Raw genomic sequence first — 20631 nt, forward strand, 5'->3', positions numbered from 1 at the left:
GAATTGGTCAATAGCAAAAATCTATCAAGAAATCTGAAAGTGTGACTATAGAAAATACTAATTCAATCCAGAGGTCTTTTATGATTCTGAAATATGGTGCACAAGAAAGATTAATCTATAGCAGTTGGTGATTTTTGAAAATAAAATATTGAGAAGGATGTATGGCCCAATTAAGGATAGGGAAAACAGGGAATGGAGCAGTGATTAGAGAGTAGAGAAGGACAAATGATGAGCTATGAGATCTATATGATATGTGAGAAAGTATAGTTTAATATGAATAGATCATAATAAAAGACAAGCCTTGAAGGTCATTTCAAATCAAAAGGTAAATGTCCAATTGACAGACCAAGATTCGTTATTAAATAATGCACTAGGCAAAATACAAAGATTGAATTTAGAGAATTGGAGACAGATAGACAGATGCCAAAGATAGGAGAAAGTGAAGGCATATATTGCCATCACTTGGTGTACTAGACCTAAATATATAGAAAAATAGATAATCATATAATTAATATTTAGAAAAACAATAAACATCTTGTTTACTATGAAAGATAATGATGATTGCTTCACAGATCAATTACATAAATGCATAAAGATCTGTTAAATTGAGGGTTTCTGTAATATCAAAAAAATAATAAAATAGTAAATATATGTTCATTAAGTAAGTATAAATTAATGTTTAATGTACTGATTATTGTTATAAATTTTAATGGTGATATAATTTAAATTTTCAAATTAATTAAAACATTTTAAATTTTCATCATTTTTCATCTTTAATAATAATTTTACATTTTATATGCCATCTATATATATAATAAAATGCAATCCGTTTTGTTTTTAGCAAGCTTACATTGTTGACTAATACGGAAAATTTAATTGACATATTTTAACTTTTTAAAAATTTTGTCAATATTTAAACTGAATACTTTGGCGATCCATGATAATTAACTGTGTATGAAAATTTTAAATATCACATACGTTATTTTCAAAACTGATAAATAAAAGACATGTAAACCAATTATATGCTATATAACAAATGTGTTGAAACTATAATAATACATATAAAGAAAAATCATTATAAAAGATTCACATAATTAAATACTTACTTAATAATACATATTTCTAAAAAAATTGGGTTTAAAATATAAATTATAAAAATATAATTTAAATAAATAAATGCTATGATATTACAATTAAAGTAAAATTCAAAAATTAATTCTAATTAAGGCATAAATAAGATGATAACAGTGCATTGATTTTAAGAATAGCAGATAATGAACAATATTAGATAAACCAAAATACCTGAAAGATTTAGTTGAGGATAAATATTATCAGATGCTTCATCAGCTAATTTAGCACTCAGCACTGTGGAAGAAGTTAAAGTATCAGAGGTAGAATCATGAATTGCATCGGCTTTCAGTAATGCAGTAGGGAATAAAACTGTTTTAACGTTGGATGTAGTATCACATTTTAAAAGTTCGGTATTAGGTATTTTTTCTTGTTGGACTTCTATTTTATTTTCTGAACATGAAATATGATTTTTATCTATGTCAAGTGAAATATCATCACTTATGTGACTACCTATTTCTACTTCTAATGATGACTGAGGATATAGATCAAGAGTTGGTTTTGTTTTTGTTTTATCCAGTTCTGACTCTTCATAAATATCACTAGTAAATTGTGCTGATGTAGTCTTTTCTGGTATCTCTTTATTTGCACCTTGATCAAAATTTTCATTGACTGTTTGCTCTTTTATAAATTCTTGTAATGTAGAATTACACAATTCTTCTGCAGCTGGAGAAATATCTTCTTCGATATCAGGTGCTTCATCTTCGGTTCGCACTTCAGCTAGTTCTATTTCACTGCAGGAAACATTGTTTAACATCTGTAAAATAAGATCGGTGTCACATTTTTCAACTTGCGCCTCGTCGTCAAATGACTCCATGGTTGGAGAACTTCTTTTAAATAGTTCGTCATCTCCAGTCGGAAGATCACCATCAAAAGCTATTATGCTTTCATAATTCTCCAAAGAAGGCATATTATCTGGTCTATCCTTCAACATTTCTTTAACAATTTCCATTTCTTTTTCCATCCATTTGTTAACATTTTCATATGCAGATTCTTTTGTATCTAATGCAGATGGAAAAGACACTTCTGCTTGTGTTAAAACATCAGCTTTAGGAATATCATCTGGACTATAAGATTGATAATCATCTGAATGACTGAATCCATTAGTTTGCCCTTCTGAAAAGTAATCACTTGAATTTGGATGCTGAATTTTATACTCTGAGGAAATTGATGTTGACTGAAAAGTTTCTTTCTGAAATACAGATACATCATCAATTTTATATTCTTTTATTTGCTCTTTTTCTGATACTACATCTAAAGATTGATTTTTTTCTTCAAAGCATTCAAGTTTGGTATCATCTGCAATTTGGTTTTCTATTTCAAACTTCTCTAAGTTATTTTCAAATTCAAGATACTCTGTTTTGTCTTTTATTAATATAGAATCAATTTCTTGAATGCCAATTTTTTTATTGATTTCTTCAGATTCATCTAATACGACTGTTTCAGAAATATCGGCATTTTTAAATTCTGTTGGTGCATTTATTTCATTTTCATAAACAACTGATTTTTCTAATAAATCAGCAGTTTGCTTAAGTATTTCCGATTTAATTCCTATATCAGTGGAAATTTCAGTAGTTACGTTAATTTCTTTTGCAGAACTTACTTCAGATGGTGAATAATATTGTTCATCAAATTGTGTTGTTTCAGTAGTTAAATCAAGGCAATTTGGATCTTCTTGAATAGATTTTTTAAAATCTTTATTAATAATTTGTTTTTCTTTTTCTAAACAAGGCTATCTAGACATAAAGTTGATGATAAAATTTTAAATCTTTTTCTAAATTTAATTCATCTTCAATTATTTTCTCTTTAACTGAAAATAAGTGATTTTCTTTTATTGTTGAATTGCATTTTTTCTCAAGAATAGTAAGTGAGGTTATTTCATAATTTTTTTCTTTAGGGATATATTCTATAGACTCAACACAAATTTTGCTATTTAACTTACCTGATTCATTTTGTTCTTCTAATTTGTCAGGAAATAACTTTATTCCAACGTGTTCTTCTTCTGTAATAATATTTCTCAAATCAGTCTCATTACTTTTTGAATATTCTTTATTGAAGGAAACATCATGTGAAATTTCAGATAATTTTTCATCACTAATTGGGAAAATATCAATTTCTGTATATTTAAAATCAGAATTAGGATCAGCATATTTTATTATCTGATCTCTTTCATTTTTAATTAATTCATCTGAAAAAATATCAATTTTATCTTTTAATATAAATTCAGATTTTTTAGTTAATGTTTCAGGAAATTCAAAATTTTTATGTTTTATATTATTTATCTCTAATTCTGATATCAATTTATTATTTAAATCTTTCTGTTCAAGACAGATTATTTCCTTTTCTTTCTTTTTTGACAAAATTACCTCACTTTTTTTATTTCTAATCAATTCATTTTCTGAAATCTCACAAATATCATATTGTAAAATATTTTCATTTACATTCATTTGATCTGTACCAGTTTTTTCTAAATTATTTTTTCTGTCGACTTGTTTTATGTTTCCTACATCCAAAATTTTTTCTGATTGAATTTGCTTACTTTTAATTTCAGTTTCTTCAGAAATTTCATTCTTGATGTTTTCTTCATTTAGTGAACTGTTAACTGTATCCATTACTATTTGTTTGGTAGTATATTCTGTTTCTCTTGTTAGTGAATTATCACTTAAAATTACAGATTCTTGTGGTAAAATTTTGATAAACTGATCAGTTCCTATAATTTCGTCATATTTTGGAGAAATTTTCTTATTAGATAATGGAGCAGAAGGTATTTCTGTCTTACCTGAATATATATAGTCTGTATCCATGTCAAACAGACGTTCTTCATAGGTCTTATCAGATTTTACTTTCTTATATTCTTTTTCCAAAATAACATTTTCAGTTTTACTCACAATAGTAGAAATTTTTCTAACAATAACTGTTGATTGGTCTGTTGTTGCAATTTCATTTCCTTCTGTAACCACTGTGGATGTTATAGTGACAGGAAAAGCTTCTGCACTTGCCAAACTTTCCATCATTTCATATTCTTTATCTATTAGATGTTTTGAATCTGTTAGTTCTGTCATTTCTAATTGAGAAATATCGGATTCTTTATGACTGACTGCTTCTTCTAGTTCTGAAGCTTGCAAATGGATTGTATCTGCTTTCTCCATGACACTTATGTTAGAGAGTGAATCTTTTGATTCCGATTCAGATTCTGTAGTATCTTTTGTTGCAGTGTCACTCTCAAAAACCATATGTTCTGATTTTTTTTGATCATCTTCTGTGTCTTCACTTTCATCATGAGACAATAGAAGAGAAGTTACAGTAGAGTCCATGACTTCACTAGTAGATTTCAAAATTTCTTCTTCAATTTCTAATTCTGTATCCTTAGTCTCAGGAGAAATGTCTTCTGATTTTAAAGGTTGAATCATTTTAAACTCACTATCAGTTTCTATTTCAATATCTTCTTTTGTTAAATCAGAAGGAATTTCTGGATGCACTTCAGGAATTAATTTACCTTCATATTCATATTGTTCATCCTGGCTGAAATCAATATGCTTTTTATCACTGTCATCATACATTAATTCATCTCCAATTTGAGTAATTATTTGTTTTTCAGGTGAATCACGTTTAAGTTCTTTTTCTATTTCTGAAATATCTAATATTTTTTCTTCATTTTCCACTAAAGAAATTACATCACTTTTTGAATCTAACTTTTTTTCAATGATAATTGTTCTTTTTGTTGAAACATCAAGGTTTTCTTGTGGAGAAATTTCTGTAGTAATTTCTTTTTCTGGCACTATTATTTCTTTTGAAAGAGGCTCTCTAAATTTTATCTCATCTAAAGTATTTAAATCTTTTGAAGTATCATCATCAATGCATAATTCAGTTTCTGCTACTTCAACAGTTTCTAGATTTGATTCTGATTTGATATTTGTTACTGTTCGAATAATTGTTTTTTCAATATTTCTCACAATTGTTTTTGTAACTGTTTCCTTCGTTCCAGTTTCTTCATAAATATCTTCAATTTCTTCAGATGATGATACTTTTATTTCTTTCTCTTTTTTCTCAGTTTTAACTAATGGTTCACTTTCAAGAGTATATGAAATATCAATTTCTTCTTGTGGATAAAACATTTCTTTTTGCATGATTAAATTAGTATCGCTTTCAACTTTTATACCCTCTTTGTGTTTCATTTCGTCCTCTTTGTTTTCAGATTGAATCAAATCTTCCTTAACTTTTTCTTCAAAAGATTCAGTTCTTTCTTCTTGCATAATCAAAATAGTATCACCTTCAGTTTTTATAATCTCTTCAAGTTTAATTTCATCCTCCTTGGTTTCAGATTTTATCAAATCTTCCTTAACTTTTTCTTTGACAGAATCAGTTGTTTCTTTTTGCATAATCAAAGTAGTATCATCTTTAGTTTTCATAGTGTCTTTAACCTTCATTTCATCTTTGGTTTCAGATTTAATCAAATCATCTTTAAATTTTTCTTTGATAAATTCAGTTGTTTCAACTACTGTTGTTAATTCTGTAATAGTTTTTTCAATTTCTTTATCTTTTGTTTCACTAGTAATCTGAGGACTAATTTCTACACTTTTTAATTCTTGTTTTTGTTTGCTAAATACTTCCCAAGTTTCTTCTATTCCTTTATCTTTATCTATGTGGAGATGTAAAGTTTCTCTAGCTTCTCTAATTTCATCATCATTAATGATTTCCCATTCTTCACTGATCTGTTTTTCTTCATCAGCATAAGTGGCTAAATTAGTTTCTAGTACCTCTTGTTTATCTTCTTCAGAAACATAACTTTCTTGTGAAGCTTCCTTTCTTAAACCACTATAATCTTTAATTTTTGAAATTTCAATTGCTTCTCCCCCACTACCAGTTCTTAAGAAAAGTTGAATTTCTGCTTTCAGGACTTGATTTTCTGATGTAAACTCTGAAGAACTGCTTGATTTTTCTTTCAATCCACTTATCTTATCTTCAGTAAATTCTTTTTCTGTTATTGAACGTTCTGCTTCTGTTCCTTCGTCTGACAAAGCACTCGAATCACCGGTTATTGATGATGGTTTAGAACCATTTTCATCTTCTGCTCCAGTTTGAAAAAATTTTAATCTTTCTGCAAAACTTACTTGCTCTTCAACAACTTCTCCTTGTCTTGCATCACTTTCATCAATTAATTTAACACCTTTGGTCATTGTAAGCTTTGTTGATGATGAAAAATCGGGGGGAAGGATAATTGAAGTTTGAGAAAGTCTTTGAAAAAAATCTCTTTTTTCAGCAAAACTAAGAATTTCTTCAGGCGTTAACTGTTTCATTTGAACCTCATCGAGTTCTTCTATTCCAGCAGCTATATCAATTTCTCTTGTTCTGTGCACTGTACCTGGATTCGTGAGATTAAGTCAAAGCCGTGACTCTAAATTTGTACTGGACATTTAAAGAAAAATATTTTCAAAATTATCAAGCTTGAACATAAATTATAGTTTGTTTGCTAAACCTCTTTATTATTCTTTAAATTAAAATTCATGCACAAAAAATGTAATTTAAAGCTATTTTAATAATAAATGCAAATATATATATAATTTGAGATAAGAAAAGTCACATAACATAATAAAATTGAAATAATAATAATTATAAATCAACTGTGGATTGCTTCAATGCATCATGAAAATAAAACAAATAAATATAATTTTCATGCAGTTTTCTTCCAATACATTATCGTATTACTTTATTCAAATTGTAAAAACTTCACTAATGTCATTCAAATATAGTCAACCATGCATTATTGAAATTATGTATGATATCATACAAGCATGGTATTTATACTTTTAATTAAAAATATCAAAATTCATGCTTCCAACGAGCCCAAACTTTTTCTACTTTTAAATACCTGGCTCTATAGCAGAACATATTCCTTGTAGTTCTGATGGTCTTCCTTGTACTATAAATAAATTTTTTATTTTTCAAACATTCAGTTTCACTTCAGTTATTATTATAATCACAAGATACTCAGTTCTAAAATTATATATTTCCATATTTTTTGAAATGTGTGCATGTAATACATGTGTACATTATTACAAACATTGACTATTATCAACTGACTCTGATAAAAACTTGAAAGAAAAGAAAATAATAATATAATTGCGAAAATGTATATTCTGCTATACGCAATAAAAACTGAATAAAGAAAATATTGCTTTTCACAACTAAATAAATGAATTTTTTAAATAAAAACTGTTAGACATAAAGCACTCAGTATTCAATGGAGATTTAGCAAATAGCAAAATGACTTAAAATTTTGATAGCCTACCTTCTGGCACAACAGATACTTCTGTTTCTTGTGATGTAGCACCTTCAGGAGTTTTAGACTGTACATTTTTATCTTCTATCTCACTCCAATCTAAATATCAAATAAAAATTTATCATTTTCAATTGAAATAAATAATTAATTCTATATACACTTTCTTTAATTTATAAAGTAAAGAAAATTTAATTATTGCTTGAATCAAATGGTCAAGTTGAATTGAATATTTAAATAATTCTAGGTAGTATTTGAACATAGTGCTTGACTTATATAGATTAACTGATGCTTCTTAAGAACATTTGTAATCAGAGTTATGTTTTTCTGTTTTTATTCTATTGAAATGATTGCAATTTGTTATCAAACATTCAGTGATTACATGAAATATCCATAGAATTATGTTCAGCAATTTCCAAAAAGTGCTTTACTTCCTTTGTCTGGAAAATCTGGCTTTCTTTTAATGGATACTTATTTAACAATTTCTGGACTAGTGGTGCTTGTGAATGCTGTGCAGACTGGGATTTTTTGATTATTTTCAAAAAATCATAAAAAAATGAATAAATAATAATTTTCATAATATTTTGGATTTGTTTCTTTGTATTTTTGTTAATATGAAAGAATTAACAGAATAATCATTAAAAATACTATGTTTAAAAAAATTAGAATAAAATGTTTTTTTAATCTAATTTTTTTAAACGTAGTATTTTTAATCACATCTACTCAGATAAAAAAGAGCTTCAAAAGAAAACTTCTCTGAAACTGGACTGTTCCATAACACAAAATACCCTGGGTGGGTATAGCTTTAGCGAGCACTTAATCTATCAATTATCTGATAAGTGTAAGACCCAGAGTAACAATGGTAATGATATAGATGATAATACCAACAACAGAGAGCAGAAAAAACACCAAGCAGGTAGTAATTACTTATGAACTTTCACTTGACAGCAATGTGTTAACAAATAGCAAACATAAATATACATGTAACCCTACAATATATCTGCCACTAAAATATGGGAAAGATGCCATAAATGAAGAATGGACACCTGGGGTTTATAGGATAACCTTGAAGAATTATAGGTTTGACAGAGATCTAGTTTACATAAGTGTTATGAAAAATTCCTCAAGCAGCATGTAAAAGAGCACAAATATGATAACAACATGAAACCATTCATAGCTCTGTCCATATATACCTTTGACAGCAATGTTGAGGTTAAACTTGACTGGACAAGGTTAATATGTTATACTCAACATAATGACCATATTAGAGATTTAGAGGCCTTGGAGATCTTTAAAGCAGGCCAGGTAGGCAACTGTATTAACCATAAAAATGAAAAAAAATTTTGTTCGCATGGAAGGCACACTTTGATCCAATCTTAACACCCTACTCCCACCCATTCACACCTTTGCATTCTTGATTAGTTCAATCATATTTATTACCTTTTTGAATTTATTACTTTAAATTTTAATTCTGCAGACATTCTGTTTAATACGTTCCATTATAGAACTTGTATTTTTAAACCTGATGCAGACCTCGGGAGGAGGTCAAAAACGTCCCTACTTCATTTAAATGTTATTACTGGAAGGACTTAGGCTTTTTGTTTTAAGTTTTGTGTCATAAAAGAGCTTTATTTTATTTGGCACTTACTTTGAGATTGATACATGCTTTTAGGGACTGTTCAAAGTATAATTGCTCATTTGTGAGAGTTTAAAGCATTTTTCAAGATACAATTGAATGTACAAAGTTTACAATACAACGATGTTTACATTGACAGAACTTAAACCAGATTCATTTTGTTTGGTTTCAGATGAGAACTATATATTTCTGACCTGGAATTATCATTTATTAAATGTAAAGCTTCATTGATTGATAAGTTTCTGCATGCAGCCATTTTACAAACGTCAAAGTATTAAATAACATGTGCCATTTAGTGGTGAAAATTATAATTTTTTTTATATTAAACATACTTCCTACATCAGCAAGAAGTAGGCTGAAAGTATTTAGTATTAATAAATTAAACAACAATGATGTACTTTTAAATATATATTTAGANTTAACCTTAAAGTTTTAACATTTTTTAAAAATAAACTGCACCATTAATATATCTAAATTATAAAATAACTTGTCCTGACTGATTCATCATCGCCCAGAGCAAACCGCTGAACCTAAAGAGGTGAAATTTGGTACACAGTTAGGGTACGTCACGAAAACGTGCACTAAGAAGGAAATTTTTGAAATTCCCCTGTGGGTGGGGAGAGGGAGAGCATTAAGGCTTAACTTAAAGAACGGTTTCTACCGTACTATTTTAGATGCAATTTTTTATTTTCAACAATGTTTAGTCTTCATTGAGTACTTAGGTATATTAAATTGATAACATTTCAGACATTGTTATAAATATTTTTATATATTTCGATTTTTTAACCAAATGTTCAAACCGTTTTAAATTTGAATTTGTTATTGCATATTGGTTCGATTATAGAACGATTGCAAATTTCTGTTTTAGAAAATTGATCAAATTGAAAACAGTTCTTTGTTCTCGGCAATTCTCGTCATTCTCAGTGGTAGGTGTTACATAACAATTACTATGGTTGTTGAAATACTGAATATAAATATACATAAATGAATATTAAATGGGGTTTGCTTGCAAAACTTCCATAGATGAAGTCACAGGTAACAGCTAGTTTATTTATATATTTAAGTATAAAAGAAGAACATTAATTTGAACATTAAATATTTGAAAATGGAATATGTATTTTTGAATACAACATTAAATATTCAAAAAGGAATTCAAATTTTTTATGTTAAATTTAAACCAACAGAAGCATGAGAATGGCATGCACATAAAGATAAATTAGAGATAAATGTGTTGCCATGGTATTACCTATTTGCTGTAATTCTAAATTTACTAACAACATGTAAAATGTTTATCTTAACAATAAAATTAGATAAAATAATAAAATAAACATTTACATGCAGTTAGTAAATTTAGAATTACAACAATTAGGTAATACCATGGAAACACATTTATGTTGCCATGGTATTTATCTCTATGTGCATGCCTATGTTGGTTTAAATATAACATAGAAAAATTTGAATTCCTTTTTGAATATTTAAGGTTCCTCTTTTTTTAAAATTTAAATGTTCCAATGTAATGTTCTTTACCTGAAGATGACATTGATAAAAGTGTTGAAAGTGTTTGTGTTGATAATAAAAACTGTTTAATGTTGATATACAGTAGTTATTTCTTGTTTTAATGGATAATATTTTGGCATGGTGATCTAATTATTTTTATATTCATAAACATTTTTCTTATTTATCAATATGTAATTGAAGTTTTCCATTTATAAGTTAGAAAAGAGTATGGAGGTTCCAGTGTAAACAAATATTTTTGATTCTCAAACATTTTAAATGTTTTTAAAATATGTTCAGATTTTAAACATTTTTTTATTTTACTTTAAATGATAAATATTTTCTTTTTTTGATGCATAAGTTTCTCTTTAATATCATTTATTTATAAAGAATAAAGATTTATATTTTATTGGGATTATTAAACCAGTTCCCAAACCTATTATTTCTATAAAATAGTTGAATTAAATGTATTTCATCAGTTTATTACTTATTGGTGTATATAAATACAGATATACTACGATATAAAAAAAGTAATTTTTTGAATATAATATTGCATCAGTACAGGGAACCCTCAATTTAATAGAAGAAAATACCAATTAAATCAAAAATTTACATGTTCTGTTGGAAAAAATAAATCTGTTAGTATACAATAGAATAATCAGTACATATTATTATAAACAAAAACAGGTTTCGTTTGTAAAATATGCAATTGATGAATTGGTCAATAGCAAAAATCTATCAAGAAATCTGAAAGTGTGACTATAGAAAATACTAATTCAATCCAGAGGTCTTTTATGATTCTGAAATATGGTGCACAAGAAAGATTAATCTATAGCAGTTGGTGATTTTTGAAAATAAAATATTGAGAAGGATGTATGGCCCAATTAAGGATAGGGAAAACAGGGAATGGAGCAGTGATTAGAGAGTAGAGAAGGACAAATGATGAGCTATGAGATCTATATGATATGTGAGAAAGTATAGTTTAATATGAATAGATCATAATAAAAGACAAGCCTTGAAGGTCATTTCAAATCAAAAGGTAAATGTCCAATTGACAGACCAAGATTCGTTATTAAATAATGCACTAGGCAAAATACAAAGATTGAATTTAGAGAATTGGAGACAGATAGACAGATGCCAAAGATAGGAGAAAGTGAAGGCATATATTGCCATCACTTGGTGTACTAGACCTAAATATATAGAAAAATAGATAATCATATAATTAATATTTAGAAAAACAATAAACATCTTGTTTACTATGAAAGATAATGATGATTGCTTCACAGATCAATTACATAAATGCATAAAGATCTGTTAAATTGAGGGTTTCTGTAATATCAAAAAAATAATAAAATAGTAAATATATGTTCATTAAGTAAGTATAAATTAATGTTTAATGTACTGATTATTGTTATAAATTTTAATGGTGATATAATTTAAATTTTCAAATTAATTAAAACATTTTAAATTTTCATCATTTTTCATCTTTAATAATAATTTTACATTTTATATGCCATCTATATATATAATAAAATGCAATCCGTTTTGTTTTTAGCAAGCTTACATTGTTGACTAATACGGAAAATTTAATTGACATATTTTAACTTTTTAAAAATTTTGTCAATATTTAAACTGAATACTTTGGCGATCCATGATAATTAACTGTGTATGAAAATTTTAAATATCACATACGTTATTTTCAAAACTGATAAATAAAAGACATGTAAACCAATTATATGCTATATAACAAATGTGTTGAAACTATAATAATACATATAAAGAAAAATCATTATAAAAGATTCACATAATTAAATACTTACTTAATAATACATATTTCTAAAAAAATTGGGTTTAAAATATAAATTATAAAAATATAATTTAAATAAATAAATGCTATGATATTACAATTAAAGTAAAATTCAAAAATTAATTCTAATTAAGGCATAAATAAGATGATAACAGTGCATTGATTTTAAGAATAGCAGATAATGAACAATATTAGATAAACCAAAATACCTGAAAGATTTAGTTGAGGATAAATATTATCAGATGCTTCATCAGCTAATTTAGCACTCAGCACTGTGGAAGAAGTTAAAGTATCAGAGGTAGAATCATGAATTGCATCGGCTTTCAGTAATGCAGTAGGGAATAAAACTGTTTTAACGTTGGATGTAGTATCACATTTTAAAAGTTCGGTATTAGGTATTTTTTCTTGTTGGACTTCTATTTTATTTTCTGAACATGAAATATGATTTTTATCTATGTCAAGTGAAATATCATCACTTATGTGACTACCTATTTCTACTTCTAATGATGACTGAGGATATAGATCAAGAGTTGGTTTTGTTTTTGTTTTATCCAGTTCTGACTCTTCATAAATATCACTAGTAAATTGTGCTGATGTAGTCTTTTCTGGTATCTCTTTATTTGCACCTTGATCAAAATTTTCATTGACTGTTTGCTCTTTTATAAATTCTTGTAATGTAGAATTACACAATTCTTCTGCAGCTGGAGAAATATCTTCTTCGATATCAGGTGCTTCATCTTCGGTTCGCACTTCAGCTAGTTCTATTTCACTGCAGGAAACATTGTTTAACATCTGTAAAATAAGATCGGTGTCACATTTTTCAACTTGCGCCTCGTCGTCAAATGACTCCATGGTTGGAGAACTTCTTTTAAATAGTTCGTCATCTCCAGTCGGAAGATCACCATCAAAAGCTATTATGCTTTCATAATTCTCCAAAGAAGGCATATTATCTGGTCTATCCTTCAACATTTCTTTAACAATTTCCATTTCTTTTTCCATCCATTTGTTAACATTTTCATATGCAGATTCTTTTGTATCTAATGCAGATGGAAAAGACACTTCTGCTTGTGTTAAAACATCAGCTTTAGGAATATCATCTGGACTATAAGATTGATAATCATCTGAATGACTGAATCCATTAGTTTGCCCTTCTGAAAAGTAATCACTTGAATTTGGATGCTGAATTTTATACTCTGAGGAAATTGATGTTGACTGAAAAGTTTCTTTCTGAAATACAGATACATCATCAATTTTATATTCTTTTATTTGCTCTTTTTCTGATACTACATCTAAAGATTGATTTTTTTCTTCAAAGCATTCAAGTTTGGTATCATCTGCAATTTGGTTTTCTATTTCAAACTTCTCTAAGTTATTTTCAAATTCAAGATACTCTGTTTTGTCTTTTATTAATATAGAATCAATTTCTTGAATGCCAATTTTTTTATTGATTTCTTCAGATTCATCTAATACGACTGTTTCAGAAATATCGGCATTTTTAAATTCTGTTGGTGCATTTATTTCATTTTCATAAACAACTGATTTTTCTAATAAATCAGCAGTTTGCTTAAGTATTTCCGATTTAATTCCTATATCAGTGGAAATTTCAGTAGTTACGTTAATTTCTTTTGCAGAACTTACTTCAGATGGTGAATAATATTGTTCATCAAATTGTGTTGTTTCAGTAGTTAAATCAAGGCAATTTGGATCTTCTTGAATAGATTTTTTAAAATCTTTATTAATAATTTGTTTTTCTTTTTCTAAATTTAATTCATCTTCAATTATTTTCTCTTTAACTGAAAATAAGTGATTTTCTTTTATTGTTGAATTGCATTTTTTCTCAAGAATAGTAAGTGAGGTTATTTCATAATTTTTTTCTTTAGGGATATATTCTATAGACTCAACACAAATTTTGCTATTTAACTTACCTGATTCATTTTGTTCTTCTAATTTGTCAGGAAATAACTTTATTCCAACGTGTTCTTCTTCTGTAATAATATTTCTCAAATCAGTCTCATTACTTTTTGAATATTCTTTATTGAAGGAAACATCATGTGAAATTTCAGATAATTTTTCATCACTAATTGGGAAAATATCAATTTCTGTATATTTAAAATCAGAATTAGGATCAGCATATTTTATTATCTGATCTCTTTCATTTTTAATTAATTCATCTGAAAAAATATCAATTTTATCTTTTAATATAAATTCAGATTTTTTAGTTAATGTTTCAGGAAATTCAAAATTTTTATGTTTTATATTATTTATCTCTAATTCTGATATCAATTTATTATTTAAATCTTTCTGTTCAAGACAGATTATTTCCTTTTCTTTCTTTTTTGACAAAATTACCTCACTTTTTTTATTTCTAATCAATTCATTTTCTGAAATCTCACAAATATCATATTGTAAAATATTTTCATTTACATTCATTTGATCTGTACCAGTTTTTTCTAAATTATTTTTTCTGTCGACTTGTTTTATGTTTCCTACATCCAAAATTTTTTCTGATTGAATTTGCTTACTTTTAATTTCAGTTTCTTCAGAAATTTCATTCTTGATGTTTTCTTCATTTAGTGAACTGTTAACTGTATCCATTACTATTTGTTTGGTAGTATATTCTGTTTCTCTTGTTAGTGAATTATCACTTAAAATTACAGATTCTTGTGGTAAAATTTTGATAAACTGATCAGTTCCTATAATTTCGTCATATTTTGGAGAAATTTTCTTATTAGATAATGGAGCAGAAGGTATTTCTGTCTTACCTGAATATATATAGTCTGTATCCATGTCAAACAGACGTTCTTCATAGGTCTTATCAGATTTTACTTTCTTATATTCTTTTTCCAAAATAACATTTTCAGTTTTACTCACAATAGTAGAAATTTTTCTAACAATAACTGTTGATTGGTCTGTTGTTGCAATTTCATTTCCTTCTGTAACCACTGTGGATGTTATAGTGACAGGAAAAGCTTCTGCACTTGCCAAACTTTCCATCATTTCATATTCTTTATCTATTAGATGTTTTGAATCTGTTAGTTCTGTCATTTCTAATTGAGAAATATCGGATTCTTTATGACTGACTGCTTCTTCTAGTTCTGAAGCTTGCAAATGGATTGTATCTGCTTTCTCCATGACACTTATGTTAGAGAGTGAATCTTTTGATTCCGATTCAGATTCTGTAGTATCTTTTGTTGCAGTGTCACTCTCAAAAACCATATGTTCTGATTTTTTTTGATCATCTTCTGTGTCTTCACTTTCATCATGAGACAATAGAAGAGAAGTTACAGTAGAGTCCATGACTTCACTAGTAGATTTCAAAATTTCTTCTTCAATTTCTAATTCTGTATCCTTAGTCTCAGGAGAAATGTCTTCTGATTTTAAAGGTTGAATCATTTTAAACTCACTATCAGTTTCTATTTCAATATCTTCTTTTGTTAAATCAGAAGGAATTTCTGGATGCACTTCAGGAATTAATTTACCTTCATATTCATATTGTTCATCCTGGCTGAAATCAATATGCTTTTTATCACTGTCATCATACATTAATTCATCTCCAATTTGAGTAATTATTTGTTTTTCAGGTGAATCACGTTTAAGTTCTTTTTCTATTTCTGAAATATCTAATATTTTTTCTTCATTTTCCACTAAAGAAATTACATCACTTTTTGAATCTAACTTTTTTTCAATGATAATTGTTCTTTTTGTTGAAACATCAAGGTTTTCTTGTGGAGAAATTTCTGTAGTAATTTCTTTTTCTGGCACTATTATTTCTTTTGAAAGAGGCTCTCTAAATTTTATCTCATCTAAAGTATTTAAATCTTTTGAAGTATCATCATCAATGCATAATTCAGTTTCTGCTACTTCAACAGTTTCTAGATTTGATTCTGATTTGATATTTGTTACTGTTCGAATAATTGTTTTTTCAATATTTCTCACAATTGTTTTTGTAACTGTTTCCTTCGTTCCAGTTTCTTCATAAATATCTTCAATTTCTTCAGATGATGATACTTTTATTTCTTTCTCTTTTTTCTCAGTTTTAACTAATGGTTCACTTTCAAGAGTATATGAAATATCAATTTCTTCTTGTGGATAAAACATTTCTTTTTGCATGATTAAATTAGTATCGCTTTCAACTTTTATACCCTCTTTGTGTTTCATTTCGTCCTCTTTGTTTTCAGATTGAATCAAATCTTCCTTAACTTTTTCTTCAAAAGATTCAGTTCTTTCTTCTTGCATAATCAAAATAGTATCACCTTCAGTTTTTATAATCTCTTCAAGTTTAATTTCATCCTCCTTGGTTTCAGATTTTATCAAATCTTCCTTAACTTTTTCTTTGACAGAATCAGTTGTTTCTTTTTGCATAATCAAAGTAGTATCATCTTTAGTTTTCATAGTGTCTTTAACCTTCATTTCATCTTTGGTTTCAGATTTAATCAAATCATCTTTAAATTTTTCTTTGATAAATTCAGTTGTTTCAACTACTGTTGTTAATTCTGTAATAGTTTTTTCAATTTCTTTATCTTTTGTTTCACTAGTAATCTGAGGACTAATTTCTACACTTTTTAATTCTTGTTTTTGTTTGCTAAATACTTCCCAAGTTTCTTCTATTCCTTTATCTTTATCTATGTGGAGATGTAAAGTTTCTCTAGCTTCTCTAATTTCATCATCATTAATGATTTCCCATTCTTCACTGATCTGTTTTTCTTCATCAGCATAAGTGGCTAAATTAGTTTCTAGTACCTCTTGTTTATCTTCTTCAGAAACATAACTTTCTTGTGAAGCTTCCTTTCTTAAACCACTATAATCTTTAATTTTTGAAATTTCAATTGCTTCTCCCCCACTACCAGTTCTTAAGAAAAGTTGAATTTCTGCTTTCAGGACTTGATTTTCTGATGTAAACTCTGAAGAACTGCTTGATTTTTCTTTCAATCCACTTATCTTATCTTCAGTAAATTCTTTTTCTGTTATTGAACGTTCTGCTTCTGTTCCTTCGTCTGACAAAGCACTCGAATCACCGGTTATTGATGATGGTTTAGAACCATTTTCATCTTCTGCTCCAGTTTGAAAAAATTTTAATCTTTCTGCAAAACTTACTTGCTCTTCAACAACTTCTCCTTGTCTTGCATCACTTTCATCAATTAATTTAACACCTTTGGTCATTGTAAGCTTTGTTGATGATGAAAAATCGGGGGGAAGGATAATTGAAGTTTGAGAAAGTCTTTGAAAAAAATCTCTTTTTTCAGCAAAACTAAGAATTTCTTCAGGCGTTAACTGTTTCATTTGAACCTCATCGAGTTCTTCTATTCCAGCAGCTATATCAATTTCTCTTGTTCTGTGCACTGTACCTGGATTCGTGAGATTAAGTCAAAGCCGTGACTCTAAATTTGTACTGGACATTTAAAGAAAAATATTTTCAAAATTATCAAGCTTGAACATAAATTATAGTTTGTTTGCTAAACCTCTTTATTATTCTTTAAATTAAAATTCATGCACAAAAAATGTAATTTAAAGCTATTTTAATAATAAATGCAAATATATATATAATTTGAGATAAGAAAAGTCACATAACATAATAAAATTGAAATAATAATAATTATAAATCAACTGTGGATTGCTTCAATGCATCATGAAAATAAAACAAATAAATATAATTTTCATGCAGTTTTCTTCCAATACATTATCGTATTACTTTATTCAAATTGTAAAAACTTCACTAATGTCATTCAAATATAGTCAACCATGCATTATTGAAATTATGTATGATATCATACAAGCATGGTATTTATACTTTTAATTAAAAATATCAAAATTCATGCTTCCAACGAGCCCAAACTTTTTCTACTTTTAAATACCTGGCTCTATAGCAGAACATATTCCTTGTAGTTCTGATGGTCTTCCTTGTACTATAAATAAATTTTTTATTTTTCAAACATTCAGTTTCACTTCAGTTATTATTATAATCACAAGATACTCAGTTCTAAAATTATATATTTCCATATTTTTTGAAATGTGTGCATGTAATACATGTGTACATTATTACAAACATTGACTATTATCAACTGACTCTGATAAAAACTTGAAAGAAAAGAAAATAATAATATAATTGCGAAAATGTATATTCTGCTATACGCAATAAAAACTGAATAAAGAAAATATTGCTTTTCACAACTAAATAAATGAATTTTTTAAATAAAAACTGTTAGACATAAAGCACTCAGTATTCAATGGAGATTTAGCAAATAGCAAAATGACTTAAAATTTTGATAGCCTACCTTCTGGCACAACAGATACTTCTGTTTCTTGTGATGTAGCACCTTCAGGAGTTTTAGACTGTACATTTTTATCTTCTATCTCACTCCAATCTAAATATCAAATAAAAATTTATCATTTTCAATTGAAATAAATAATTAATTCTATATACACTTTCTTTAATTTATAAAGTAAAGAAAATTTAATTATTGCTTGAATCAAATGGTCAAGTTGAATTGAATATTTAAATAATTCTAGGTAGTATTTGAACATAGTGCTTGACTTATATAGATTAACTGATGCTTCTTAAGAACATTTGTAATCAGAGTTATGTTTTTCTGTTTTTATTCTATTGAAATGATTGCAATTTGTTATCAAACATTCAGTGATTACATGAAATATCCATAGAATTATGTTCAGCAATTTCCAAAAAGTGCTTTACTTCCTTTGTCTGGAAAATCTGGCTTTCTTTTAATGGATACTTATTTAACAATTTCTGGACTAGTGGTGCTTGTGAATGCTGTGCAGACTGGGATTTTTTGATTATTTTCAAAAAATCATAAAAAAATGAATAAATAATAATTTTCATAATATTTTGGATTTGTTTCTTTGTATTTTTGTTAATATGAAAGAATTAACAGAATAATCATTAAAAATACTATGTTTAAAAAAATTAGAATAAAATGTTTTTTTAATCTAATTTTTTTAAACGTAGTATTTTTAATCACATCTACTCAGATAAAAAAGAGCTTCAAAAGAAAACTTCTCTGAAACTGGACTGTTCCATAACACAAAATACCCTGGGTGGGTATAGCTTTAGCGAGCACTTAATCTATCAATTATCTGATAAGTGTAAGACCCAGAGTAACAATGGTAATGATATAGATGATAATACCAACAACAGAGAGCAGAAAAAACACCAAGCAGGTAGTAATTACTTATGAACTTTCACTTGACAGCAATGTGTTAACAAATAGCAAACATAAATATACATGTAACCCTACAATATATCTGCCACTAAAATATGGGAAAGATGCCATAAATGAAGAATGGACACCTGGGGTTTATAGGATAACCTTGAAGAATTATAGGTTTGACAGAGATCTAGTTTACATAAGTGTTATGAAAAATTCCTCAAGCAGCATGTAAAAGAGCACAAATATGATAACAACATGAAACCATTCATAGCTCTGTCCATATATACCTTTGACAGCAATGTTGAGGTTAAACTTGACTGGACAAGGTTAATATGTTATACTCAACATAATGACCATATTAGAGATTTAGAGGCCTTGGAGATCTTTAAAGCAGGCCAGGTAGGCAACTGTATTAACCATAAAAATGAAAAAAAATTTTGTTCGCATGGAAGGCACACTTTGATCCAATCTTAACACCCTACTCCCACCCATTCACACCTTTGCATTCTTGATTAGTTCAATCATATTTATTACCTTTTTGAATTTATTACTTTAAATTTTAATTCTGCAGACATTCTGTTTAATACGTTCCATTATAGAACTTGTATTTTTAAACCTGATGCAGACCTCGGGAGGAGGTCAAAAACGTCCCTACTTCATTTAAATGTTATTACTGGAAGGACTTAGGCTTTTTGTTTTAAGTTTTGTGTCATAAAAGAGCTTTATTTTATTTGGCACTTACTTTGAGATTGATACATGCTTTTAGGGACTGTTCAAAGTATAATTGCTCNACAGCAAGAAAAATAATAAAAAGTTAGATAATTTATAAAATATAATGCAAGTTAAAGCATATTAATTTGCATTATAATATTTGCAAAAATTATGCAATAAAGGCAAAATGAAGCAACCCATAAAAATAATAATAATAAAGAATAGCAATATTTGCAAAAATTATACAATTTGTATGTGACAGTCAGGTCTGTTTGATATATTGTTGTACTAGTTTTATTTTTCATTTGGCAGCTGCCATTTTACATCTTACAAGTTAGACAATTCATTACTTTGTATGTAAATTTTCAATTTAACTTAGTAAATGTAAATGAAAACTTTCTTGAAAATGTGA

The 20631-nt window shown here is 27.4% G+C and overlaps 3 protein-coding genes across 11 annotated transcripts in view; 1 reads left to right on the forward strand and 2 right to left on the reverse strand.

Annotated features, from left to right (window-relative positions):
• LOC111640004 (centrosomal protein of 290 kDa-like) overlaps nucleotides 1-8908 on the reverse strand; it is a 78827-nt gene extending 69919 nt beyond the window's left edge. Inside the window, exons 1-5 of one of the 7 annotated variants that reach the window (XM_023385999.1) lie at nucleotides 7418-8908; nucleotides 6998-7048; nucleotides 3908-6490; nucleotides 2897-3130; nucleotides 1303-2844 (exon numbers count right to left, since the gene is read on the reverse strand). In XM_023385999.1, the coding sequence (XP_023241767.1) occupies nucleotides 1303-2844; nucleotides 2897-3130; nucleotides 3908-6425 (4294 nt within the window). In that variant the 5' untranslated portion in view covers nucleotides 6426-6490; nucleotides 6998-7048; nucleotides 7418-8908. Of the gene's footprint in view, nucleotides 1-1302; nucleotides 2845-2896; nucleotides 3131-3907; nucleotides 6662-6997; nucleotides 7049-7417 lie in introns of those variants that run through there. The other 6 variants (XM_023386000.1, XM_023386001.1, XM_023386002.1 and 3 more) reach the window with 6 other exon arrangements.
• Nucleotides 1-20631, forward strand: part of LOC111640007 — a 106225-nt gene that overhangs the window by 75999 nt on the left and 9595 nt on the right. The window lies entirely within an intron of this gene.
• LOC111640006 (golgin subfamily A member 4-like) lies at nucleotides 12393-20114 on the reverse strand. 2 transcript variants are annotated; one of them, XM_023386007.1, is made up of 5 exons: nucleotides 18615-20114; nucleotides 18195-18245; nucleotides 15105-17687; nucleotides 14268-14327; nucleotides 12393-14135 (listed from the first exon to the last, which is right to left on the reverse strand). In XM_023386007.1, the coding sequence occupies exons 3-5, from the start codon at nucleotides 17620-17622 to the stop codon at nucleotides 12508-12510; spliced, it is 4206 nt and encodes a 1401-aa protein (XP_023241775.1). In that variant the 5' UTR covers nucleotides 17623-17687; nucleotides 18195-18245; nucleotides 18615-20114; the 3' UTR covers nucleotides 12393-12507. The 2 variants fall into 2 exon arrangements, with proteins under 2 accessions (XP_023241775.1, XP_023241774.1); XM_023386006.1 differs by having other exon boundaries at nucleotides 12393-14327.

This window comes from Centruroides sculpturatus, unplaced genomic scaffold (assembly GCF_000671375.1).
Source record: "Centruroides sculpturatus isolate CEXI.00-Female unplaced genomic scaffold, Cexi_2.0 scaffold1404, whole genome shotgun sequence".
Lineage (NCBI taxonomy): Eukaryota > Metazoa > Arthropoda > Arachnida > Scorpiones > Buthidae > Centruroides > Centruroides sculpturatus.

What these genes read in the sequence shown, in the direction of transcription:
- LOC111640006 (XM_023386006.1), bottom strand. Translation starts at nt 17,622, where the DNA reads ATGAAACAGTTAACGCCTGAAGAAATTCTTAGTTTTGCTGAAAAAAGA. An exon ending in TACAGACTATATATATTCAG is followed by an intron (nt 14,328 to 15,104) that starts GTAAGACAGAAA and finishes ATATTATTACAG; the next exon opens with AAGAAGAACACGTTGGAATA.